The sequence below is a fragment of the Medicago truncatula genome, chromosome 1 (assembly GCF_003473485.1).
Source record: "Medicago truncatula cultivar Jemalong A17 chromosome 1, MtrunA17r5.0-ANR, whole genome shotgun sequence".
Taxonomy (NCBI): domain Eukaryota; kingdom Viridiplantae; phylum Streptophyta; class Magnoliopsida; order Fabales; family Fabaceae; genus Medicago; species Medicago truncatula.
The window spans coordinates 33,316,166-33,342,807 of record NC_053042.1 but is presented as its reverse complement, the minus strand read 5'-3'; the positions used below and the strand labels follow the sequence as shown (position 1 = coordinate 33,342,807).

General features: G+C 33.3%; 4 protein-coding genes across 5 annotated transcripts; 1 reads left to right on the top strand and 3 right to left on the bottom strand.

The window, feature by feature from the left end:
* Positions 1-1,013: 1,013 nt before the first annotated feature.
* On the bottom strand, positions 1,014-4,092 carry LOC25484107 (uncharacterized). The gene is made up of 3 exons (XM_013612872.3): positions 3,455-4,092; positions 2,398-2,756; positions 1,014-1,676 (listed from the first exon to the last, which is right to left on the bottom strand). The coding sequence occupies exons 2-3, from the start codon at positions 2,734-2,736 to the stop codon at positions 1,242-1,244; spliced, it is 774 nt and encodes a 257-aa protein (XP_013468326.1). The 5' UTR covers positions 2,737-2,756; positions 3,455-4,092; the 3' UTR covers positions 1,014-1,241.
* Positions 4,093-9,073: 4,981 nt separating this feature from the next.
* On the bottom strand, positions 9,074-9,736 carry LOC11431194 (probable histone H2B.3). Its single transcript, XM_003590463.4, has one exon. It carries the CDS (start codon positions 9,633-9,635, stop codon positions 9,225-9,227), a length of 411 nt encoding a protein of 136 aa, XP_003590511.1. The 5' UTR covers positions 9,636-9,736; the 3' UTR covers positions 9,074-9,224.
* A 5,628-nt stretch (positions 9,737-15,364) lies between these two features.
* LOC11430517 (uncharacterized) lies at positions 15,365-20,254 on the top strand. The gene is made up of 3 exons (XM_039827786.1): positions 15,365-16,282; positions 18,455-18,551; positions 19,810-20,254. Exons 1-3 carry the CDS (start codon positions 16,280-16,282, stop codon positions 19,932-19,934), a joined length of 225 nt encoding a protein of 74 aa, XP_039683720.1. The 5' UTR covers positions 15,365-16,279; the 3' UTR covers positions 19,935-20,254.
* A 2,425-nt stretch (positions 20,255-22,679) lies between these two features.
* On the bottom strand, positions 22,680-26,431 carry LOC112420270 (protein ALP1-like). 2 transcript variants are annotated; one of them, XM_024779050.2, is made up of 5 exons: positions 26,305-26,431; positions 23,694-24,242; positions 23,538-23,610; positions 23,379-23,465; positions 22,680-23,300 (listed from the first exon to the last, which is right to left on the bottom strand). In XM_024779050.2, the coding sequence occupies exons 2-5, from the start codon at positions 24,216-24,218 to the stop codon at positions 22,831-22,833; spliced, it is 1,155 nt and encodes a 384-aa protein (XP_024634818.1). In that variant the 5' UTR covers positions 24,219-24,242; positions 26,305-26,431; the 3' UTR covers positions 22,680-22,830. The 2 variants fall into 2 exon arrangements, with proteins under 2 accessions (XP_024634818.1, XP_024634813.1); XM_024779045.2 differs by having other exon boundaries at positions 23,379-23,610.
* Positions 26,432-26,642: the final 211 nt, after the last annotated feature.

The window sequence follows — 26,642 nt, the reverse complement described above, 5'->3', positions numbered from 1 at the left end:
CATATGCATGAATACAAAACACAACTAGTTTAAATACAAAACACAACTAGTGGTCTTAAGGCTTTTAACTCACGTCACATTATTTGTGACTTATTAGACTCTTCACCCTTATATAAAGATATTTCCAACATGTTGCACCGGTCTTTAAAGATAGCTCGTGACTTGGTTTAAACCTCAAATTAATAGAAACAATTTAATTTCTTTCTCCCATATCTGCATTTTTGGATTGTATCGAAACAACCCTACATTTTAAAACCCATGAATCACACAACCTTCTCGCATAATTTTTCTTAAAAAGATTCTATGCGTTCTTTTTTACCTCAGTTTCATTTAGTGTGTCTTCTCGGTGATGTACCATTTTTGATGAGATTTAATTTATCTATGATCAAACGTGTATTCGAAATCGGGGAGAAGAAACATCGACATCATATTTTTTTCCCGTGTAGAAAGTGGATCAAAAGCTTTTTGCACAAAGGAATTAAGCATAGAGACCGACAAGACAATGCATCCCTCACTGGTTGTACAAATTAATTCTTGTAAAGCAACAATGGAGACTGGAGAGAGAGGAAGACGATGTGAATTGAGGATGTGCTAGGAGAGACGGTTCAAGCAACAATGTTGTAAAACTGCACGTGACTCACTTCGAGGAATTCAATCAAGAGCGTATGAAGTGATTTTAATCCAATAAACCAGACGTTTCTATGTCTAGAGTTAAAATCATCATTGTCTCACTTGCATGATTTTCCAAGATTAATTCATGAACGGATGAAAAGGAAACAGAGATTTAATCTATCAATGGCTTCAGTGTTTTTGATGTATGAAATTGAAAGGCATATGGTTCCATCTTCAACGCAAAGTCAGTGGAATCACAATATTAACGATTGAGACAAATCACAATATTTAATTTAGTGAAACATTGAAGTGATTTGTTAAAGGTCTTTGAATTAAATTAAATGAAGGAATGAGGAGATTCAGTGTCAAATTAGTGTCAATTGATCCCATTCCAATCTTAATAGGGTAAAAGAGAAAATGACAGATCAGAGGCTCTTCAGCACCGTTTACCTCAGAAATGATATTCCAAATATAAAAGTTGCCACACATTATTTAACTCAAAAAGAACATAGTGCATATAGTACGATGTATGTTCTGAATTCCAAGAGATACATTGATTGGCCAGCACTGAATAGTTTTTAACCGTAAACAAAAAAACTCTTCACACAACCGAACAGGAAACTAATTATTTATGCAGTCTTGATATAGGAGACAAAATCAAGGAAGTTACTCATAGCTTCTCCGACATGGCAAGGACTTTCAGTAGCTGGTATTTTTGAGTTGCTAGTTGCATGGTATGAATCATGGCCAGCAACATCGAGATTATTTAATTCCATCGAAGCATCAAATCCTTTGCCACAAGATTCTGGCCATCTATAACGATACTGCTTCTTATCTTTGCTGCTACACCCTTTAGAATAGCTGCCCTTCTGACTTTTCTTTACACCTTTCTTTTCACTCTTCTTGATCCGGGATTTATGTTGTTTCTTAGTTCTCACAGTATGTGACGACAATGTTGGTACCGGATCATACACATCAGGGGCCCATTTAACAGACAATTTCATTTGCGATCCCAAGTGTTTCTTGCGGCTACCCTTCATGGCAGATACAAGTTTTGCAGGTGCCTGTGGTATAATACAGAGAAAATAAAAAACAATAAGCAAAGGATGGCAGATGCGAAAAAAGATTAGCTGCCAATTATACACGACAAAACTAAGCATCTAGCACAACAGTTAAATGCATGTTGAGTTCAATACTAATGTAACAAGCCAACTACTTTCCACCCCCATTGGAGTGACCAGCTTTCTATTTGTTGAATGAGTAAAAACCCTTTCCCCTTCAAAATAAAGTGCATGTTTTGTATCATATGGAGGGTTTGCTGAAATCACGTCAAGCAACGGTGATTTTGTGAAAGCTGCATAGTGTAGCTACCAATTATGCTCGACAAAAACAATGCTTCTAGCACAACAGTTAAATGCTAGTTTAATTAGATACTAATGTAACAAACCAACTACTCTCCACCCCTCTTGGAGCGACCAGCTTTCTATCTAGTGAATGAGTCAAAAGTCCTTTCCACTTCAAAATAAAGTGTATGATGTTTGTATCATATGGTGGGTTAGCCGGAATCATGGTTAGCAACCGTGATTGTGTGAAAGCTACAAAGTGTAGCATTTGCATCACCACAACAGTTGTTCACAGCAATTTTGGCAACTCTATAGCTCTTGCAAAAGCACGGTTGCTCATAATGATTTCGGCAACCCACCGTGATACCAAACATAAACTAAATTCTTTAACTTGGATACTTAAACTTGCTAAGATTTATTTGTGAACAAAATTAGAACTTACCGGTTGAGAAACTGAGTCTGGAAGTTGCTTAGAGAGTGACTCTGTCAATGCTCCATCAGCCTCCTCATCATCAGAAGAGCTTGAAGGCAACACCATATCAGGATAAGGAAAGGTTGAACACTCCTTCAAGCTCTTCACTTTTAGTGTGGTTTCTTCCTGTTCAAACACACAACATATATGTCCCTCCCCAATATTACAGTTACTACTACCATCCTCATCATCATCAGATACATGTTCTAACTTTTGATCATCTTGTATATGTAATGACCCACCAAAAGTAATTTCAAGTTTACTTATGATATCACACTCCACAACATTTGCAGGAGAGTGGATGTCCATCAATCGTATAAGATCACACACTACAACCCAAAGAACAAATCGACAAAACAAAATGTTAGAAGTAATAATAAAAACATTAACTAAATTTCATAACAGGAATTAACAAGTAAAACAGTCCACACATAGGTATGTTGAGCTCTATGATTAGGAAGCAAACCACAAGTTAGAAGAAGGAAACAAGATCAAAGTATAATTATAAACCATGAGTTCAATAACTAATACCGCTATACACTAATATTGTAAATTACACTAGACATCTACTCATATTTGCTTGATAATTCGACAACAAATTAGATAGTTAACGGTTTGACACAATTAAATTGGCGGTTAATGAATATAACAAAGTTTTACAGCTAATTTGTGAACACTTGCAAATCGTGGTAAGTGATGTTTCAAAGGGTGGTTAATTGTGTTCAATTGTTGGTTAATGAGCTGCAACACTTGTTATATTCAATAACTAGTCATATAATTTGTCATCAAATATTTGTGTCAAAATCACACGACTTTAATTATCCATTCATAGCTGATAAATCTTGATAAAAATTTGTCACAGATAACTATTTTAGAGCAAAGAAAAGCAATGTAGTTCTGAACAATAGGTGTATGATGCAAATACAAAATTGAAAATTCATGGTCCTATATTCAACCTAGAAATTAGGTCAAGAATCATAATCTTAATTAAACAATTAATCAATCAATAAGCTACATTCAATCGTACCTTAAACGACGACGTTTGTAGATTCAAATATCAAAAATCTCAAAACAGGTACAAAACAACAGCCACCTTTCACGATCTTTGAAGTCAACGCGATACCAAAAGCCTCAAATTCAACCGTGAATAGAAATTCACAAAACCAGAAGAAATACTCCGAAAAATAGATCAAAAAACTTTCAAAAATGAAACAAAACTAAAAAAAGCGGAAGGTTAACTAAGATTACCACGCCTATCACTTTTTTCAAGATGTTTAAAACGATGAAAAGAAGATCCACCGTGAAACGGAATCAAATTGCGTAGAAAGAAGATTGAAGACATCATTCTGTGATTGTTGAAACACTAATTGTTACAAAAGTGATTTCAGATCGAAATTGGGAAAGCCTTTGTTCGATCGGAACCGATCGAAGATCGAAGAACATGCGAAATGGATCTTAGGTTATGGAAAGTGAAGAATTCGAATCGAATCGGTGATTTGATTTGTGTGTGATTTTCTGTTAATTGAGGATTAATTAATCCATATGAGAGTTTTCTTTGTTAATCGATGATGATGATGTTGATGATAAGAAAGCGAAATTGGATTAAGAGAAAAGGGCGTTGAAAAAGAGATTAGGTTGGAATGGGGAAAATTTGTTTATTTAGTGAGAATGGAGGGAATCGGAAACTTCGCTGTGGGTAAGGACGAATTTGGAACGTACACGTTTCAGTATTTTGTTTGTTTGACTTCAAAAATTAATAATAGTCATAATAAGGTCTAATTGTAGATTTGAAATCTAAATACTCCTTCCTCTAAAAAAACAAAAAATTAACGTACTTAGTCTAAGGGGATGTATTGGATTAGGATTCTATGGAATTTTAAAAGACTTTTTAATTATGAAAAAGTCTTGTGGTATTCAATCAAGACTTTTTGCAATTTAAAAAAAATCTTATGGTATTCAATCAAGACTCTTTGTCATTTTAAAAAAGTCTTGAGGTATTCAATCAAGACTTTTCATCATTTAAAAAAAGTCTTGTGGTATTCAAAATCATTCAAATTTCGAAGGATTGTTTAATAAATTGGATTTTGATGGATTTTGTGGGATTTTGTAGTGTAATTTTAACAAGAAAAAGTCTTTCATGAAAAGATGAGATTTCTTGAGATTGTTTTTATTTTAAAAGTTACTATCTTTTTCTTCTCCTCTCTCTCTCTCTCTCTCTCTCTCTCTCTCATCCCCCCTCTCTCCCTCTCTCTATCTCAAAAAAAATAAAAAAAATAAAAAATTGTATTGAGAATATTATGATAGAGAGTATGTCGTAATCAATGTTCCACAAATCGAGTGTTAAATCTCCGAGATTATCGAGTTTACATTTTTAGGTACAAAAATCGTGTAAACTCTGAGGTAAAATCGGTTTCTGGTAAAATTGAAAGGTTTAACGAGTTTGACTGAGTTAACACTCGGTAATTAAACTCGTGTAACTCGACCGATTTGTAATGGCTGACACAATATTTTTTTTTGAAAGATTTGTAAGTGCTGACATAATTTTAAATATGTACAATTGAATTTTGTGGGAATAACATTTTTAACAAATAAAAAATGTGTATTGAGAATAATGTGTTAGAGTGTTTTTTAGTCCCTTAAAATCTTATAAAATCCATAAAATTCTTAAAATTTGAAAATCAATAGTAAAAGAATTTTTTATTGGTTTTATTTTTCTTTATTCAAACGTTAGAATTTATTTGTTCATTATTTTTATCATTTACGCTTGTAAGTTTGTTCTTTTTCCCCTAAAATTCATCGAATCTTTTGAAATTTTAAAATCACATAAAATCCTTTGAAATCCTTAAAAGTCTGTGTGATAAATCCTTTAAAATCTTGAGTGTATAAAGTCTTTTGCATAAAAAGTCTTTTAAAATCTCACAGAATCAATACAATCTCACACAGTCTTTTAAAATCTTAAAGACTTTTTTTATTAAAATAGTCTTTTAAAATCCTAATCCAATACACCCCCTTAAATCCTTAGTCTAAATCCTTATTATCTAATCCTAAACTACAATGCACACAACAATTGCAAAACCCTAATCATTGGCTTTGAGCGGGAAAATTGTGATTTAACCACATTTAATGACATTTTTGAATTTCAAATCATGTACCCTTTTGAAATGTGTGCATATGTGCCTAATTAATGCAGATTTTGAAATTCAAATATCCCACCACTTGGAATTGTGCTCGCTTCTTTCCAAGGCATGCAGTTACCCACTTCTCAATGTAAAGGCATCTGAACCAAACAAACCTATTTCCTTGCATTTTGCTCTTTCTCCCTCTCTCTCACTCTTCTCTCGCACCCATTTTTCTCTAATCAGAAAAGGTCAGCGATTTTCAGTCCCTCTTCTCTTCTCTCTCACTCCAGTTTTCTCTCTAAAAAAAAACCTCTTCTCTGCTCCCACGTTATTCTTTTCTTCATTTTCTGACATTCTTCTTCAATTCTCCATCTCTCTCTCTCTCATTGTTTCTCGCGTAGCTCTTCATGTCTTAGTTTGGGTGTTCTCTTCATCGCCGGTCAGCCTCACCAAGGCAATAAGCATCTTCAAGTTTTATTGAAAGAGAATGCTTCTATGCAACAAAATTTTCAAGACCTTCGATCCCTCGGTATGCGTTTTCAGTTTCGTTACGTTTTGATTGATTTTGATTTCGCGATTAGGGTTTTGGTATCACCGGTGTTGTTTTGATTGATTTTTCCGATTTGATAGGAAAGGAGCTTGAAGAAGGTGGAGTTCTCAGCGAATCGGCCCTGTCGCGGAAGGTTTTTCTTTTCATCAACGATCTTCTCTCTCATTCGATGCTCTTCTCCTCTCTCATTGACTTTTTGTATTAAACTACCTATACATGTTGTGATAAGCTTTAAAGAATGTAATCCAAAGTTTGTTCTTGCTATGAAATTTTCCATTGAAAAACTGCCACTCATGTTTATTTGTATCCTATTATTCCTACTCCATGAGTATCTTGACATCATGAGCCATGAGCCACTATCATCACGATAATGGGTGTGAATAACTAATATGAAATATAGTTCCATTAGATGTAAATTTGCACAACAAGTATTGTCAATGTTATGATAAAATAGTGTGCAAATAAATAAACTTTACATAAATTGATAAAGATTGTCTTTTGAGAAAATAGTGATAGTTTTGGTATACTTTGTCGAGGTGGTTTCTGTTTTTCGTGGTGTGTTCTTGAGGGGCAGCAGACTGTGTAGTGCATCTTTGTTAGCTGCGTGAGGCTGCTGCTATTTTAGATAACAGGTTTTTGGTTCTGTCACTAGGAACCGTTGTGATGTTGGTGTTTTAGGGGCTGCACCTCTTTTGTTTTGTGCCTAGCCTTTTTCTTTTGTTTTCTTTCCGTAATCAAGGGGAAGACGTATGTGTTTGGTTTGTGTTTTATAGGATCCTGATGTTGTTTATAGCTCAGTGGTGTCCTTTTTAATGCAAATAAATAAATAAACTTTACATAAATTGATAAAGATTGTCCTTTGAGAAAATAGTGATAGTTTTGGTGGACTTTGTCGAGGTGGTTTATGTTTTTTGTGATGTGCTCTCGAGGAACAGCAGGATGTGTAGTGCCTCTGTGTTGGCTGCGTGAGGGTGCTGCTATTTCAGGTAGCGTGTTTTTGGTTATGTCACTCGGAACCGTTGTGATGTAGGTGTTTTAGGGGCTGCACCTTTTTTGTTTTGTGCCTAGCTTTTTTCTTTTGTTTTCTTTCCGTAATCATGAGGCAGGCGTATGCGTTTGGTTGTTTTATATGGTCCTGATGTTGTTTATAGCTCACTGGTTTAGCAATAGCATATTACATGAAGAATTTTGCAATTAGGCATTCGGATCTGTAAGCCATAGATGATATGTCTGCAATTTCGATTCGTTAATATGTAATTACTATGAAGTGGCTGGGTCAAGTACAATTAGGCTGTTTTTTTGGGTCATGGCATGTCATATATTTGTGCAGGGGTGTGCATAGAGTGGTTAGAAACCATTTTAATTCAACGTGTATGAACCAAATTGGTTTATAATTTTGTGTATCAATTTCAAACCAGTGCGAATCTAGTTCAAGTTTTATAACTAACTATTTCTTAATAGGATTTTAAGAAACCAAATTTTAAAGTGTTGTTTGAAACATATCAGAATTGAAACAAGGTTTCAAAATCAGCTTTTCTATTTGGTTTTTTGTGCAAGTTTTTTCCTCAAAATATCCAGTTTCTAAACTAAACTTTTTATACCTGAAGGTAGTCTCGTATTATCTGATCATTCTACAAATGGGAAGAAAACATTGAAAAAGGTGATATAACAGAGCCAATCAGAAAAGGCACATGAACATGATCAACATCCTCTGCTAAAAGTTCTAAAAGTCTGCCACAGGTTAAACTCATTACATCCATATTGTAGGTTTAATCGTGTGCTAACAAAACTGAAACAAATGCAAATCAAAAGCTCACAACTTGATAGCTAAATTTCCAAATTCTAAAAGTAAGAAAAGAATTGTTATGTCTTGAATCTCCAATACTAAAGATGTGTGTATCCTCAAAGTAACGCAGCAAGAGTTTTAATGAACGGCCTCTATGAAACAATTGTACCAAGAAAACATTGAAGCTCAAAACATCAGTGGTTGCAATTCAGATAGCATTAACATTAAGCAGGGGGAAAAAAATACTACAGATATACAGTTAAGTAGCAAAGAGAAAATCAGCAACAAGAAGAAGCATTTGTGGCTTCTAATACTAACAAGCTTCTATTTTTCACCAAGGCCGCATGAAGCAAATGTCCCAGATAAATACAAGCTTTCCAGCAATGTATGTTGAGTTTAAGTTTCATTTTGTCTTGTAATTTCATTGTGGACATGCATATTTCATTCATTGTCTTGTAAGCAATGTATATTTCATTTAATGCTTACAATATATACTTGAGGGTTACAAAATTTATTTATCGTACACTAGAGAACTGCAGCTGCAGAAATATAAGCTACGACAGACATTGAATTTTATGCAGAAGCAATTCCATACCAAGTAAACTTAGTAGCAATAATACAACAGAGTAACAGAGCTCAAGCATATCTAGAAGTTGGGCATTCTACAAATGTTATCAAAAAACGTTGAGGCAGATTGCAAATGCAATTAACCTTGACAAAATGGTAAACCTATGTCTTCAGTAAATCATTTTCAGTAGCAACAGAATGCAAAAATAATCATATTCATTGACAAGGAAAATATTTCGAGAATCAATGTTTTCCATCATAGTTAGTAGTGCATAATACTTATCAATAGAAACAGCAGCATATCCAACATTTTTTTCTTTTGAAGACATAACAATATAAATGGAGCTTCTTCATCCAAAGGTCCTAATTTCGCATTGTATGTTTTTTAATCATTCGAACTTTAATATGTGAACGAAAGCAGATTTTCTGACGCCTAAATACATCTAACATTTGCGGTTAATTTTAATATAGTTCTTTAATGTAAACCGTAATTCAGAAATTAAAGAAAGTAATTGAAAAGACAAAAATCGTTCGTTAAATCTAATATTCAGAAAAGTATCGAATTCGAATTCAGACAAATTCAATTAGATTCAAAATTCATTCGACAAATCCACCACAACAGAATAAAAATAAAAGGGTGATTACCATCGATCGAGAATCAAAAAATTTAAACCAAAAGTCATAGTTTATTCATAGAAACCGCTATTCAGAACACCGGATCAAATCTACATCTGAATAATTCTAGATCTGAAAACATAAAAACCTAAAAACTAATTCAAGAACTCGTAAATTTGGTAACAGCCTTGGTTCCTTCGGAAACAGCATGTTTCGCCAATTCACCGGGAAGAACCAAACGCACAGCCGTTTGAATCTCCCTCGACGTAATCGTCGGTTTCTTGTTGTAACGAGCCAATCTAGAAGCTTCCTGAGCGAGTTTCTCAAAGATATCATTGATGAAACTGTTCATAATCCCCATAGCTTTGGAAGAAATACCTATATCAGGATGAACCTGTTTGAGAACCTTGAAGATGTAAATCTTATAGGTTTCAACGCTCTTCTTCACGCGCTTCTTCTTCTTATCGCCTCCTTCTTTCGAGATCTTCTTCTCGGCTTTTGGCTTTTTCTCTGCTGGTGATTTCTCCGCGGGTTTCTTCTCAGCGGGTTTCTTCTCTGCCTTGGGAGCCATGGATCTGAATTGAGAGATTTCTGGTGGAAAACGATTGAGTGTGTGTGATTGCGTGTGTTGGTTGTGAATGGAATTGAAAATTGAATGAGTGATGAAGAAAAGAGGGTTAGAATATATAGGGGTGAGGGAATGGTTGTGATTGGTGGATTGGGTGAGGTGCGGATCGATGACGTGGTGGGGTTTTTGTTCGTTGATTGAGCTTGGTCAATGAAGGGGTGAGATTGAATGTTATCGTTTTCTGCACCGATCGGGAGAGTTCCGTTTGGAATTGGAATTAGTAGTGCTCAAATTGGGGCACGTTTGTCATTGTCATTTTTTATCAAGTATTGAAAGAAAATAAATTAATCGATATAAAAAATAAAATAAAAACAGAGAGAATATTATTGAAAGGGGTTTATGTGCCCTTATCCGACTCAAATAGATTCTTAACCTGCAGCCAAAAAAATAAAAATAAATTCTTTACGTGATGATGTACAAATTTAATAAGAATAGATTCATACAACAAAATATCGGATTTAGCCCCAAAAAAAACTTTGGCATTCCTTCAAAAAAAAAAAAAACTTTGGCATGCCTTCAAAAAAAATAAATAACTTCGGCATAGAAATATTTTTATAAATCTATTTGTCGTAACTACTTCAATCATACATTATCATAAGGTGCTTATAATGTTTTTTTTTTAATACAAGCTACTTGTTTCAATAACAAGGGAAATAAACTTGAGTATAATAAAACAAACCGCATCCAATAAATATTGTCAAATGTGTAACCCGGTACGAGTTGCAAGTTAAAAAAAAAAATTGTGTTTTCGTAAACGAGTAAGAAAGGATGAGTAACTTGTGTGTTAATTCGGACACATACCTTCATTCTGTCGGTTCAAACCCTTGAACAGCCTTCTATTCAAAAAAATTGAATAAGGGTTGTGATTTGTGAAATGAGGTTTACTTCTGGAACAAAAAGTGTTATTCATTTAGTTGGTGATTGGATACTTCGCATGCATCCAATAGTGATGGCTCCTTTTTAATTTGGTGACCATTTTCATACTTAGTGTTAGGGGTGTTCAAAACCGAACTAATTCAATAGAAAAACTGCAAACCAAACCAATCTAAACCGAAACTGTAAAAAACCGCGCTTGGTTCGGATGACTTTTGCACTGAACCGCGCGGTTCGGTTCGGTTTGCGGTTTGCATCTCAACAATCAAATCAAACCGCACGAATAATAAATATTACTTAAATATATATGAGAAATGTTAATAACAAACTCTCTAAGAGACTCCATTTAACACACCCTCTCCAATTGGGCCACCTCATCGTCATTTTAAAACAGTGGAATTGGCAACCTGCTATGCCGGTTCATAGAAGTAAAATAGAATGCATCCTTTATTTATAGGAAAAAAAACTAATTCATCATCGTTATCAAGAAAATAACACCAGGTTGTGAAGGGTTCTTCTTTCACTTTTTTCCTCCCCCTTATTCCGTAACAATACGATACAAAACAAAAGTGTCCTTTCTCTTTTAGCATCGTTTGTTATATTTGATTTAAAAGACGAATTATAATATTTCTTTCCAAGGAGTGAGCTTTGTTTTCTCCAGGATACATTCTTGAAATTTTTCCATGAGCAATTTTACCCTTTCACATCTGGGCAACAATACCACTGATAAGAATGAAGAATTGAAGGATCTGAAGATTGCTTGAATTTGAAACGATGGGGTTTTATTCATCTTCATAGATTTGAAAATTCATCGGATATTGCAATCATGTTACACTCATGGCGGTGGAAAATAAAAGCCAGGTTGTGGATAAGGAATAGAAAAGACATATGACGTAGGCCAATAAACAAGAGTGTGTTTAAGGGAGTATGTCAGAGTGTTTGTCAATAGCATTCCTCAATATGTATTATCTGAATTACACAACTCAAGAATAATCTCTTTTAATTCGATTTTTCCATTGTTGCACCATCAGGTTCGATTCTAATTCCTCTCCATCTCTTTCAACTCATTTCCAGGGATGAACTTGTTTCTTTTACTTCCCAATAATTTGTTTCATGCTTATATTTCTTCTTAATTTTACCTATTTTGATATAAGTTTTACCTCATATTTTATCATATAAACATCAAAATAAAATGTCCTATGTTTATTTTGTAACAATTTGGCAATATTAGAACTAATGTAATATTTTTTTATCTTGCGATAAACTGCATAAACCGAACCAATCCAAACCGCATTGATTTGGTTTGGTTTGGATGACTTTTTAAAAATCAATCAAACCAAATCAAACCGCATGCTTTTTTATCTCACGGTTTGGATGACTTTTTTGCTCAAAATCGAACCAAACCGCACCGCAAAACACTATACTTAGCATCTTTAGTTTAAATAGATAAAATGATTTTCCAAATTATGTTGCCTTTAACAAAAAAATTAACCTTCACTCGATAACTATGCATACTATTATGGCCGAAAGTTAGTGACATGTGAGTTCTAAGTTATTTTTTTTACGAAAATTTAGTTTTGTAATGGGAATGTGTACAGACTACATCACGATTGTGGCCATTTAAGGCACATGGCTGCTGATATATTTGCAACTTATACAAAAAATGTTTTGAGGTAATTTGAGGATTGAATAAGAGAATCGGTGGCTGAACTGTTGGATAATCATATAGTATTCAAGCTATTGTCTTTTAATTTTTATCTGAATGAATGACATTGGTATGATTAGTTTTGCTTTTGTATGGTATGTACTAAATCTCTCTAACACTTGACATAATTCTATATTTTGGTGGCTGAACTATTAGCTAATTAAATGGATATTGTATATTTTGTAGTCTTTTGAATGGGGATAGAGCAATTAGTGCTTCTGTTTTAGGATGTTGGAAGCTATATCTTGAGTGCGGAGCTGCTTTATCACTATCAGCAAAGATGCGGTTTGCTTACCGTCCATTTCAGGATATTTTTCTGCTCACCACATTCATTTGGACTTGCTGTATTTTGTGAAAGGTGCCTTATAAATGTGGATGTTGCTCCCAACTGTAGGCCTATTGTAATTGAGCTGTATAATAGCATTGTACTGTTCTCTATTATTAAAATTATTGATTGCTGCTCAATGCAACTAAACATATTTTGAATCAATTATACAAATTTCTTTCAACATAATTTTTGTATCTTTGTTAGTGATCTATAATATATGAATTTTCAATGTAATTGACTCACGAGAAAAAGAGATGTGTGTAGTACTTTTGGCAAAATCTCTTATGTTATTAAATTATAGATTGCTGCTCAATGTCACTAAAAATATTTTGAATCAATTATACAATTTCCTTCTATAGTTGTATTTAAAATTATGACATTAAAATTATAAGTTGGGATTGTATTATAAAATTTTGTTTTTGTCTACTACACTTACAATGTATATGACCCGTGCGGCAGTACGGGTGGACGATCTAGTTGATTATTAAAAATAAACTATATGAAAGAAAACCTAATTAATAACCAAAAGTAAGGAATGCCAAGATTTTGTAAAATTTCTCGCACATAAAATAAATTGTTGACCAACTAAGTGACAAGTCGAGAAAGTCATTTAAAATTACATATATAAAATATTGGGATGTTACAGAGTTTGTATGTAGCCGAGAGGGTGTGATGCACTGCTGTCAATGACATTCGGACTGTCCGATCATGATGGAACAACCCATATTGTAAGCTCAAATTTTAAAAAAATAAAATAAACTTTTTTTTTTACAAGTAAAAAATTTAAACTTAAAATTTGGACGGTTCGATTTTGATCTGACAATCAAGATGCGGGGATTGCATACACTACACTCAATTCAAATTCGAACAAATTATTGCCCAATGGACAAACACTAAGCAACATCCTGATTTATGGCTCAGAAAACAACCCAAAAGAAGACTGCTACATGCGCCCTTGGATTGCTCAATTCTTGAAATATGTCGATTAGGCGTTACAATCCGATGAAGGAAAAAAAATTGATCGAAAGTTACTATAATCATTTCTCAAGCGCCCTCCGAAATTTTGAATTATATAATCCAAATAGAAAAAAACAACAAGGTTTGGATTATTATATATATATATATATATATATATATATATATATATATATATATATAAGCAACAATCATAACCTCGTCCCATTTCAACTGCTGCGACTTTCGCTTTAAAAAAGAACAATAAAAAACAAGGTAAAAAATGATTAAACCTATAAAATAAAATAAAATATATATAAAAATACCACTAAAAAAATTCTAAAAAACCAATAAAAACTAATGCAATTTTTTTTGGATTTTATGAGAATATTAAAAATAAAATAAAAATGAAACAATTTTATCAGCGGAGTCTTGATTCTTTATTTTTTTTTCTTCCAAATTTTTAGGCATGTTTCAAAAAAAAAAAAAACGGCACAATTACCCAATTTTTTTTTTACAACTACAAATATGCACTTCTAAGACCTAAAACCTAAAACACAAGAAGCACACATTGGAGCATGAAATTATAATGATTATTATGATTTTTACACTAAATATCATTGTCGCAAACTCGTTTAGTCTTAGGAAATATTTTTAATTAAAGTACCTCCAAAAGTCAGAAACTTGGTGTGGAGAATATATAGAGACTATTTCCCTACGCATGTGAAGCTCAGAAGCATAGATGTCAATTGTCCATCGATGTGTGTCACATGTAAAGACCCCATGAGGATAGCTACCACATATTTTTTCATTGAAAGACGACCATTGAAGTATGGAGAGTAGCTAATGTTTGACATTTGATTTCTCCATCTCTGAATCACTTTGATAATGTGTCAGACATCATCTTTAGTCTATTGCAGCTAGGGTTGGGAATAAGCTTTTAAGGCCTTATAGTGATAGGCATCATCTTAAGTTTCATGTTTGTTTCAGATAGATCATTTAAGTTTCTAAAGTTTCAGATAGGTCTTTTAAGTTTGGAGTTTGTTTCGAATAGGTCTTTTAAGTTTCTAAGGTTTCAGATAGGTCCTTTAAGTTTCGAGTTTATTTCGGATAGATCTTTTCTATCAACCTCCGTGAAGCCAAAGTTGATTTGATAGAAAGGGCTTATCTGAAACAAACTCGAAACTTAAAGGACCTATCTGAAACCTTAGAAACTTAAATGACCTATCCGAAACAAACTCGAAACTTAAAAGGACTTATCTGAAACTTTATAAACTTAAAGGACCAATTTGAAACAAACGTGAAATTTAAAGGACGCATGGAGTTATTTGACCAAAAAAATAAAATAAATTCTCAGACTTTCAAAAAAATAATAATTATTTGTTGAAAAGAGAAAAGGAAGCAGGTTTTTTTTAAACAAACAAGTAGGAACCTTCGACGAGAACCTATCAATTATTCCGATCTGCGAGTCGCCATTGTTTGCTAATAATAATTATTCTCAAACTCTTTTCTCTCTCTCGTTTCTACTTACAATTTTCTTCTTTCAATTTGTCTTTTTGCTTCGATCGTTACTCTGCGTGTTGGTTCATTTTGCATCCAATTTTGTGTAATTTCTTCTTACATGTTAAATGCATAGTTTGAGTGGTTACTACTAGCATGTTTGAATTCACTTATTTTAGCTTATATACCCACATAAATATTTGTGAGTTCATGAAAACCGTCTATCACACATCCATAACCTATTTTCAGCCTATTTCCATAAGCTATTCAAGACAACTTATGAAAATAGCTTACATAAACAACTTATCCATAAGCACTTATATGATAAGTGTTTTGCAATAAGCCCTTAATTAAACCTTTATCCAAACAGAGCATATATGTCTTTGATTATTGATATGTATAGGGATTGCCCACTTGCTACTAATAACTATGGCCTGTATTCATTTGATTTGAATTTGTTGTTCTACCCCCTTCTAATTTATGTCCTAATTATTGAAGGTTTCTCCTATTTCAATAGTCCTTGTAATTTAATCTTTGTTTATGCAATAGTACATTTTATTTAGTATCACCACAAATGAATTTTTGAAAATTTGTGGGCTTCTCTCTGGCCACTTAGCTTTGCATTATAGTTATATTGTACACATTTTTCTATGAAACAATCTTTATTTTTTTTGTTTTGATTAGCATATTGGTTCTGACATACTCTTGTAGAAGATTTTGATCTTGTAAAAGATTTTGATGTTACATTACATTATGTCCAACGTGCTTGGTTTTTGTTGCATTCTATTTCTATGTATGGATGTGTTTTGGTTGCTGCTGTTGGATGAAAGGAATGTATTGAGTTTCTGGGTTGTTGTTTTCGTCCTGTTACAACCTTCTATATTTCAGTTTATATGCAAATTTGGTTCATTTATTTACTATGACGAGTTAATAACAGAACCTTGCGGTTGATATTCAAACACGGGTGTTAGTTTAGCGAATGATTAATTTACTAACGGGACAGAACTCAACTTTGACCTATTTGACATTATTTTTTATTTATTTCCTTCAGTACTTGCTAATGTATCTTCATTATGTAGGTAAATTTCAAGTAATACTAGTTTCTATTCTACCTCCATTGTTGCTGCACCATCCTGGAACAGTATCAGCTCGGTGTTGGTTTACAGAAACTTCCTCTACACGCTCTTGAAATTACTGCAACACTTTCAGGTTCAAAGACTCTCATTGATGGTATGTTGGCAAACAATTCTAGCCCTGATTTTCTATTTTCACTTCTGTTTTGGAGTTATTGCTTTATCTTTAGTCAAAAATATCAAGCAATTAGATTCCCCTATTGTCATGAGAAGCAAAGTTTTTAATTCTAGTTCTTAATCTCTTTTCTGTTTCTGACTATATGTATTGTCATGTAAGGTTTTCTACTTTAATTCACACTCGTGTGCTTCTTCCGATTCATTTTCACTTCAATGTAATGTCTTCATTCTATGGATTTAAGAAGAATGAATGATGCACTATTGCTCTTGTTCATTGAATACATCAACAAAAAAAAAACGGCACCTAACCATTTCAAAGTAGGAAAAGTAGAAGGAAAATGCTAAAGAGTGCCCCTGAAGAATTGGTTAAGGAAACAAATATAGAAATAATGTGTTGAGAAATGGTGAATTCATCTTCATAAAAATTTTAAAATTGTTTTTTCCAATGTAAATCTACTATTTTTAGCTTACTTAACTAGTGCCCCAGGGGCACTGGTTAGGACAAGCCAAAGTAGAAATCAGTCATATCTATATGATATGATTCATATATAGATTCTTTCTGGTAATCAATTACCGATGGGAGTTGCTAGGTGATTTTAGCTATGATATTATGTGCAAGTTGATTGACCATATGGTGTTTTTAGCTTCATTTTGAAGCATATATAAGATCAAAGAGTTTCTATGCAACTAGACATCTGGTTTCAAAACTGGATCCTTGAGTATAGTTTTTAGTTCAGTCTGTAGGGATTAGTGAAAGATATGTAGCATTGTCTGTTCTACTCCTCTTCAGAATACCTGACTAATTAACCTATATTTTGATTTTCGACATGCAATTCTTGATTATTTATTTATTTATATTTACTCATGGTGATGATGCCTGAATCCTTTCTTCCTTCAATCTTTAATCTTGTTCTTATGTTAGCGGCCAACACTCGGGTGGATTTAGTCCCACATCGGATAGATAAGATACTTGAGAAGAGTTTATAAAGCGGAGGCACTCCTTACCGTACAAGCCAGTTTTGTAAGGATGAGTTAGGCCCCGATTTTCGTGACAGTTTATGCTCTTAATTTAGGAATAGTTGTGACCATTAATTAATAGATCTAAATTTATCTTACCATCTGTTCTGTCCCATCCCAACTCTTTTGGTTGTTGCCAACTTCATGATTTTAGCAATGAAACTATGCATTGTCCATCTTTGTTGTTTGATGATATAAAGTTGTTATTGTTATACTTATACTCACTAGCGAACATAGTAAATTATGATCGACTAGTCCACAAATTTATCTTACCATCTGTTCTGTCCCATCCCAGCTCTTTTGGTTGTTGCCAACTTCATGATTTTAGCAATGAAACTATGTATTGTCCATCTTTGTTGTTTGATGATAGAAAGTTGTTATTGTTATACTTATACTCACTAGCGAACATAGTAAATTATGATCGACTAGGCTACAAATTTCATATCTTTGTAAAAGAAAAACATATCAATCTTCACTGTGTCGGTGTTCATAGTTCAAAAACAAATTCAGCACCAAAAACAGTTTGATTCATATGGTAGGGAAGTTCAGTTCATAATGTTGGATTTAGCTTGGTTCACATTGGAGCAGTTTGGTTGAAACTTGTTCGGCTTGAAAATACGAAACACCAAACCTAAAAACCTGATTCCGTTTGATTTTGCTAAACTGAAAGACTGGTGTTCAATTTTCTTTCTGAACTGAACTGCACCCTTGCTCATCCATGTGAAAGCGTTCTAAAACTTGTTCCTGGGATTTTTTTCCTTTTCTTTAACTATATGTTCATGTCAATCTTAAATTGAGAATGGCCAAATCATGTTACCATGTGATGGTGTCAGCCGTCAGGTTAATGTGGCTTTTGCATTCTTTGATTCACTCATTGTACTTACTGAGCTGGCAGTAATTATTTCACATGCTCGTGAATGCTGAAATTTAAAAGTAAATTAGTGATAGGTTGTGATTGTAGTTTTCAGTCTTAAGTTCAATCCTCAATTATAATTTTAAGTTGTCTATCGTTCTGATCCAATTAGTCTTGTGAATTTTACAATTATGTATTCAAATTTTGTTTTAATTGTCTAGATCGAGCTTTATTGACTTTGTTCAAATCTTATTCAATAATCACTTTTGCAATTTTGTCCAGTTGAAAACGAAGTTTCTCGATTGGTACTTGAAGATTGGGGTTGCGTCAGCTTTGGTTGGGGCTTCTATGGAATTTTTCATGGTCAAAACAGGGTTCTGTGTGAGAAACTTCCTTTCTCATTCTTTAAACACTCTTGCCACCTTTGCATTTTCTTGTATTTTCAATTTCATGTTCTCACTGATACTGACTTTAAAAATCTATTATGATTTCAAATTATTGTTTGATATGATATGATATGCTGGGTTGTACAGTGGCAGACTGGCAGGATAGTGGTTATGGTTACCAGATGCTATCTTAAGTAAAATATATTACTACCATTACAACTAGATACACCACTCTTTAATGTAGTGAAGTTTTTAGTTTCACCCAACATGTCTTTCAATGGGAAGGGGCTTTTGGGAAATATCATGGGCCCCATCATATAGTGTGTTAGTTATTAGTCATCTAAACACTCTTCCATGATATATAGGTAGGGACTATGTTAGGTTACTTTCAACAGCCACAAGCAGAAAGGGATTTGTTCGTCCCTGAATTTAAACTGAAAAGATTACACAATGGAGCTATTCTCCCCTCACACTTGATGAACCAGTCAACAACTCGATGAATATTCGATATGCGTAAACTAGAATCAGCGGAATTTATTTCTAGATTGACCATAACAGAAAAGACTAATAGAAATAAAAGAGATAGCAACCTAACTACGCTAACTGACCCCTAACTACCTCCTCTCAAACTATACAATCAGATGCCTATTTATTATTCCTAAACTTCTTTTTGTAATAAACTCGTGAGACCCTTTCAGTAGTTGCAGTAATATCTTGACTAACAGACATGTATTCCCGTGTTTTTTTTTTTTTTTTCTTATGAGGAAATGGGAGTGTTGGTAAAAAGTTTATTATTGGATGTTATAATTTTCCATGAGAAAATAAATAACTTTCACATTCTGGTGGTTTTATTTCCAAGGGAAGGGTTGGGAAAATAGATTCCCACGAGGTGGGTATAAATTTTATTTGCAAAATTTCTTTTTATAATTTCTATAACTGCCTCTACACTCCACACACTAATTTTTAGCCAAATAATTTATTTTTTTAAATATTGAGGAATCCCTTTCATTATATTCTTGAAAAAGTTATTTCTTAATGAATTTACATCCATTTAAACAAAGTCCCCTGTATCTTTTACATAATTTATTTTGGTCAAATTGCCCAATTAAGTCGATATTTTGCATATGTAGAGGATATTTATTTTCAATAATTGCTTTCTCGAGGATTTTGCTTCCTCTATTGAATTTTGTCATCATCAAAGGATTTAGGTTTACAAAGTTTGAATCTGTTTCACTTTTTTGCATTGTGCAGATGATAAAGTAACTGTTTTGGAGTCAGAAAAGCGCGCCTTGGAGAATTCTCCAGAAGCTCAAGCAATTAGAGAAGCTCTCAACCCTTGGAGACATGTTGATACAAAAGAAACAAACAAGCCCTGACGTGAGTATGAGCCATTTTATTAAAATCCATGAATGATTTGTCAAGAATTTTACCGAGAATACGCTGGAAGTCGATTGCATATGGACTGCTTTTCTGTTATACTTATGATTCATGTCATGGAATTAATGGAGCCCTTCCATTGCGGCATCTTGTTAACCAGCCTGCAATTCATGGGCAACTCTACCATGTATCACACACACACAACCTTCTATTTATTTTTGCTACTCTATGGCTTTGAATCTTAGGGAAATTTAATTATTTTGTTAGTATGATACAAGGTGAATGTCGCAATATTCCCAATAAATAAAACAATTCTAAAATTGTTTTGCCGCCTGGCATTTATCTCTGCTGTGCAAGTATTCTAACATAGCCACTCTTCTATAATTTCATTTGGCTTTTAATCATAGTCAATTGTTGTCATCTTCTTCACCATTCACCATATATTTTATAACCTTCATGACCATAGCCGTTTTTGTATATTCCAGCTGAAACATGGTTTACGGATCACATTACTTGGCAATACGAACTGGTTGGATAAAGAGTAGAAAAAAGATGGCAATTCCTTACCATTTATTACTCCACCAGTACCTGGTATCAAAGGGATGTTTCTCTCCAGATTTGAGGGTTTAGAAAAAATAAGAAAATTGAGAAAGTGAACTTTCTATTTTCAAGGCCAAAGGGAGCGATATAATATACTAGTACTGCAATACTATGAAAGGAGAAACTTTAGTTTGACTTTGTCATTTGTAACTTGTTTTTTAATTTAACAAACGCAAGTTATTATTAGGTTACGAGAAAACAAAAGTATATCTTTTAGAGAAGTAGTAGCTTTACTAAGCTCTATCTGGATCGTACATTTTCTTTTGAAATTAAAATATTAAAATTCAATTATATCGAGTTATAGATAGATTAGAGTTTTTATTTTATTTTTACAAGAGATAGATTATAGTTATCAGTGAGATTTAGTATAAAAAATTGAGGTGATGGATTCGAGGGATAAAATGGTTATTGAATAGCATTATTAATTTTTTTTTATAAATGAACGATATGTATATGTGAGATCAATTTGAGTATCGAAAAATGTTCTTCATGTTAGATGCTCTTATGGTTTGGAAAAAAGTAGTGTGGGAGCTGGTGATGGAGTGTTTAATAATATGGAAAAAGAGGCAACACATTAGTAATCAACTCATTACAGGAGGAGAGATGTAGGCTCTGTTTGGTAAAAATAGCGGATAGCTGATAAGCTAGCTGATAGCTTATAGCTGATAAGCTAGCTGATAGCTTTTAGCTGATAAGCTAGCTGATAGCTTTTAGCTGATAAGCTAACTGAAGTGTTTGGTAAAAATAGCGGTTCAACTAGCTGATAAATGTAAAATGACATAAAAGGACATTTTTTTTTAGAATAAAAAGGGCTTTTTTTTTATTATTCTAATTTCTACGAAGACAAGAACAGTTATCATTTTTAGGCCATAAAATTTACGCTACTATTAAGCCAAATTTTTTTTATTTTTTACTCTACTAAATTTATGTTACTATTAAGCCATAGAATTTTGTTAAAAAGTTTACGATATCATTGAAATTTTTGTTAAAAAAAAATGCTGAGAAGCTTCTTATACTAAAAAGAAGAAGAAAAAAGGAAGACAGGTGAACTTACGCTTGTTCCTCTATTAAGATCAACAATTGTTTCTTTCTTATTTCTTGTGTCATTTACATTATTTGATTGTGTCAAACAAAATTGGTATAAGTAAAAAAGTCAAAGTTCTACTAACTTAAATAAACAATGAAACATTGAGACAACTTTTTATTTTCAAAACCATGACTTATACAAATAATAAGAGGTTCTATGGCATAACAACAACTCAAACATGCCTTCTCAAATTGCATAAATTCTTCTCCATTTTTCATATGTACCTATAAATTCGTAAGTTGACAAAACAACACCAAAATAAAAATTATTCAACTTGAATGCTTTTAGGAACTGCTCCACCTGTCATATGCAAAGTTTGAGAAGCTTGAAAATACTAACCAAAGAAAAACAGAGAATTCCGCAATGCAAATGACAGTCCATTATAAGAAGATCGGTACTTACATGATAATATAGAGATGAAAAATTTGAAAAAATTATGTGCAGATTCAACATCAGTTTCTTATCCTGACAAACATGTTATGAGCATAAAATCAAATACTAATCATGATAATGACTTGAACAAACCCAATTCCTAAACCCACCTTCTCTGATGGCAAGAAACTTACATGCAATACAGTAGCTCCATTAGTATACAATATTGGATTCAGATTAGTATACATACAACAATTGTTTCCTAATTGTGGCACCCTATAACAATAAAAGAGGGTACGATTCACAATTACATAATTCAAAGAGGAAAATCACTACAAAGTATGAATAACAAAATGAAAGTAACTACCTTTCTCATCAATCAGCAAAATTTGAACAGAATTTGAACAGCAAAATTTGAACAGAATTTGAACTGATTTTGGGACTTAATCCTCCATGTCTCTCTACCATGAAACACATCAGAGTTCCAACAAACAATCAATGGATTTTTCCATCTCAAATTCAAAATCAAAATCAAAACCAAAGTGATATCAGTGAGGTTTTGATACTTGAGATGAGAAATTCAATCCACCAATCAATGAATTTCTTCATCACAGAATGAACCCTAAAACTCAATTAAAGAAGAAACTCACAAGCAAATACCAAACGCAGATTAAAATTGAGAATCTGTGAGAACTTGATATGCTCCACTCGATTCCCAAACACAAACTTAACAACAATTATATTAATCCAAAATTAAGATAATCTTAACAACAATCATGTTATTTTAACAAGCTTAACAACAATTATGTTAATACAAAGTAATAATCAAAATAAGTCTATCGCCTAATATTCCATAATAAAGCAGCAACATTGTTACGCATTTCCTTCGTCTTGGTTGATCTCCCTGATCTTCCCTCTTGTCTTTCACTACCTTGATAACCATCAACAATATCCGGAAGTTCATCATTAGGTATGTAATTTGGATGTCGCTCAAGAATAGTAAACATTGCATCATCTTGTGAGTTGATGCGAATATAGTTATGCAACGCAAATGCAGCTATAATAACATCAATTTGGGTCTTAACGCTAAATTGCGGCATTTTGTTTAGTATCTTCCATCTTTTCTTCAGCACTCCAAATGATCTTTCTATGCAACTTCTAAGAGATGAATGTGCTCGGTTAAAGGCTTCTTGAGCATTAGTTGGGGGTTCATGTTCGAACTGAGACTGATGATACCTTATCCTAGGATAAGGCACCATATATCCTTCTTTATCAGGATATCCTTTATCAACCAAATAATATCTACCTGTTTAAGAGAAAAAACAAAATTATAAAACAAACTTTCTCAGTAAAAACTTGTAGAAATATATACAAATAACAATACCATCTGGTGGCTTTGGAAAGTTTAACGCTGGTGTGTTAATTGCATGAAGAAAAACACGTGTGTCATGCGCTGATCCCTCCCATCCAACTGATATAAATGTGAAACACATATCAAAATCACAACATGCCATGACATTGAAGGTGGGGATTCCTTTTCTACCTCTATAACGCATTTGATCCGCCTCAGGAATACATGCAGCTATATGAGTACCATCAATACATCCAATACAATCCTATTAAAAAAGGTTAGTTAGACAACGGCGTGACCATCATGATAAAGTATAAGATTATATTTACATATCTATATATATTTTACCTTGAAATAAGGCATGTACCGCTCATCATTAGAAATATGCAGCGGTATAAATTGAAAAGTTGGATCCTTTGGTCTTATGATATCACGTGCTAGACCCCTGTAGCCCCTACTTCTACCACTAATTGCTTCTAAAACTTCATGAAATGCTCTGCTAATAGTCTCTCCAGAATGTTGAAAGCGCTCTCTAACATCCCTATTAGAAGCACCCATAGCAAGTGTATACACAAATATGCCCACCTTCTCTTCAACTGTCATTCTCTTACTTGGTTGTAGTCCATATTTTGATTGCAAATCTTCACACAACTGTTTAAATAAAGTTGGGTCCATTCTAAAGGCATTCATACATCGAACAGGGTGGCCATTCAATATCTCATTCATCCAATCTTGCCCCCTTTGAAGTGAAGTCATACATGGTTCTTTATAGATATATTTATAGTAATATGTAGCAATTGCACCTATTGCACTTGATCTTATATTCCAATAAAATGCATACTTTCTTCTCTTATTTTCTCTTTTATTATCCATAATAACATTAACACCAACTTTAAGCTGCAAAATGAGAAGTTTCAAATATGAACTTCACCTTCAGTGTGATGTTGAGCACATATCAAAACAATCATTGGAATTATGCCATATAAATCAAAATCAGAGGCATAAGCCATACAAATCAAAATCAGAGGCATAAGCCATTCAAACTAATGTTAACATTCACAAATCAGAAACTAATTACAAATCAAAATCAGAGGCATAAGCCATACTAATCAAAATCAGAGGCATAAGCCATTCAAGCTAATGTTATGACTTATGACAAAGCTGGAACTAATTACAAATCAAAATCAGAGGCATAAGCCATTCAAGCTAATGTTATGACTTATGACAAAGCTGGAACTAATTACAAATCAAAATCAGAGGCATAAGTCATTCAAGCTAATGTTATAACAAATCAAAATCAATGGCTCAAGCACTCCTAACTAATGTCAACATTCATTTTTTTGGAATGTAAATATGTTATCCAAGATTTCCTAGAATCATCATCATCCCCCATGTTTAGAAAAATCTCCCGCCTTGTTTCATTCTCAATCAAACAAGTCGCAAAGCACCACAATTCACCACCCTTTTCCAAAACACCTTTGGTAACCATCCGATTTATAACAGTCATTGCTGTAGCAATGGTAGAACTACCATCAACTTGTTTACTTATGAAACCACCAGATTGCATTATTTCCAATGCCTTATTCGATTGAGATATCAAAGTTTCTATTTGACCACCTAGCTTTGCTGCCCCTCCTGAGCGCTTTCTTTTACGATTCCCCTTAATAGGTTGGTTAGTCATGTTTTGGGTGTGTGCATCTCTAATTGTGCCTCCAACTTGACCAGTCACTTGTGCACCTTCAATATATTCACCAGGTATTTATGTAACTCCAAGACCTTGGGTAGGCACATGGGTACCACCCACCTCATTCATAAAATCAGGCAAAAAATCATTTTCTTCGGGATATAGATTTTCCACTTGAGAAGCATGTCGTCTGTATTCTGCATAAACATGTTCTCCATCAATCTCATAATGATGATTGTCTTCCCCACCACTTTCTTTACCCTCCCCCTCAACATTAACATGTTCCACAGGTTGTACCAATTCAGGATCCATAGAGGGTGCAACAAACTCTTCCCCAGTTGCATAATTGTCATCAAACAGTTGTCTCCAGTATTCCTCAATCGAAGGATCTACCGACTTATTACGATATATTTTAGCCTCAGGTTTCTCCTACAGACAATGATAAGTTGATTATTAATCTTCAGATCTTATATAAATTATTTTCAATGTAAATTAACTAAAACTATTTATCAAACTAACCTTAATTTTTCTATCCCACCACTCATTTGAACAACTAAGCTTTCCTGTAACAGGATCCCATCCTAATCCAGTTTCACCATACTTCAGAAACTTCCAAATTCGCCAATCTTTCCTCATTTTATCAAACTTATTCTTTAAAGTTTTTGAGGGAACTTTTCGGTTGATGGCCTCTTCAAACTCTTGGTGAATCTCCTTCCATTTAAATGATGATCCATGTCCATTTATTCTAATGAACTTTATACAAAGCTCACAAAATTTCTTTTCATACTCAGGATCATCTGACCATTTAAACCTGAGTCCTTCCATTTTATCTTTACTTGAGGCCATCTTATAAATTTGACAATATACAGTAATGAGGATTATCACTTTTGAATTATAGAAATAAAAAAGGACACATGGTGAAAATATATCAGAGATGGATTTAACATAGTTTATAGAGCTTATAAATGAAATCTACCATGTAAAAAATTTCATTAATCAAAAGTGTCAAATTGCAATCATTTGAAGGCACACAACGATTTTAAATTCCAAATAAATCTAATGAAGAACATTTGAATACCTAATAATCCACATCCATCAATAAAATCGAAACACAATCAAATCAAAAATGAGAAAGATACTTGGGGTTTTTCTATGATTCAAAGAGCCTTTTTTTCACAACGATTTCCATAACAAAAATCATAAACTACTAAAATCCAACAAACGATTGAAGTATGATTAAAAAGAATAATGTAACAGTTCAAGAGAAATGAAAACCTGGGTGTGGAAACGAATCAGTGGAACGGCGGGTGTGGAAACGAATCAGTGGAACGGCGGACGAGTACGAGCAGGAATCAGGAATCAAAGAGAAAGGAAGAGTACGAGTGCACTTAATCAATATAAATGCATCATTATTTAATTTTATAATAAATTATAAAGGGTAAAAAAGGATTTTAGAAAAAATAGTAAGGGTAAAAGTGGAAGAAAAAACAATAAGCTATAAGCTATAAGCTCAAACCCTACTTGGAATAGCTTCTGAAAAATAGCTTATAAGCTCGTGAAATAAGCTATAAGCTCATGGTAAAAAAGTATTACCAAACAGAGCTTTTTTTATC

Coding starts and splice junctions, on each gene's coding strand:
- LOC11430517 (XM_039827786.1), top strand. Junction 18,552..19,809: donor CATGGTCAAAACAGGGTTCT/GTGTGAGAAACT, acceptor TGCATTGTGCAG/ATGATAAAGTAACTGTTTTG.
- LOC112420270 (XM_024779045.2), bottom strand. CDS start 24,218: ATGGATAATAAAAGAGAAAATAAGAGAAGAAAGTATGCATTTTATTGG. Junction 23,611..23,693: donor GGTACATGCCTTATTTCAAG/GTAAAATATATA, acceptor CTTTTTTAATAG/GATTGTATTGGATGTATTGA. Junction 23,301..23,378: donor CTTTCCAAAGCCACCAGATG/GTATTGTTATTT, acceptor TCTCTTAAACAG/GTAGATATTATTTGGTTGAT.
- LOC11431194 (XM_003590463.4), bottom strand. CDS start 9,635: ATGGCTCCCAAGGCAGAGAAGAAACCCGCTGAGAAGAAACCCGCGGAG.
- LOC25484107 (XM_013612872.3), bottom strand. CDS start 2,736: ATGGACATCCACTCTCCTGCAAATGTTGTGGAGTGTGATATCATAAGT. Junction 1,677..2,397: donor CAGACTCAGTTTCTCAACCG/GTAAGTTCTAAT, acceptor ATTATACCACAG/GCACCTGCAAAACTTGTATC.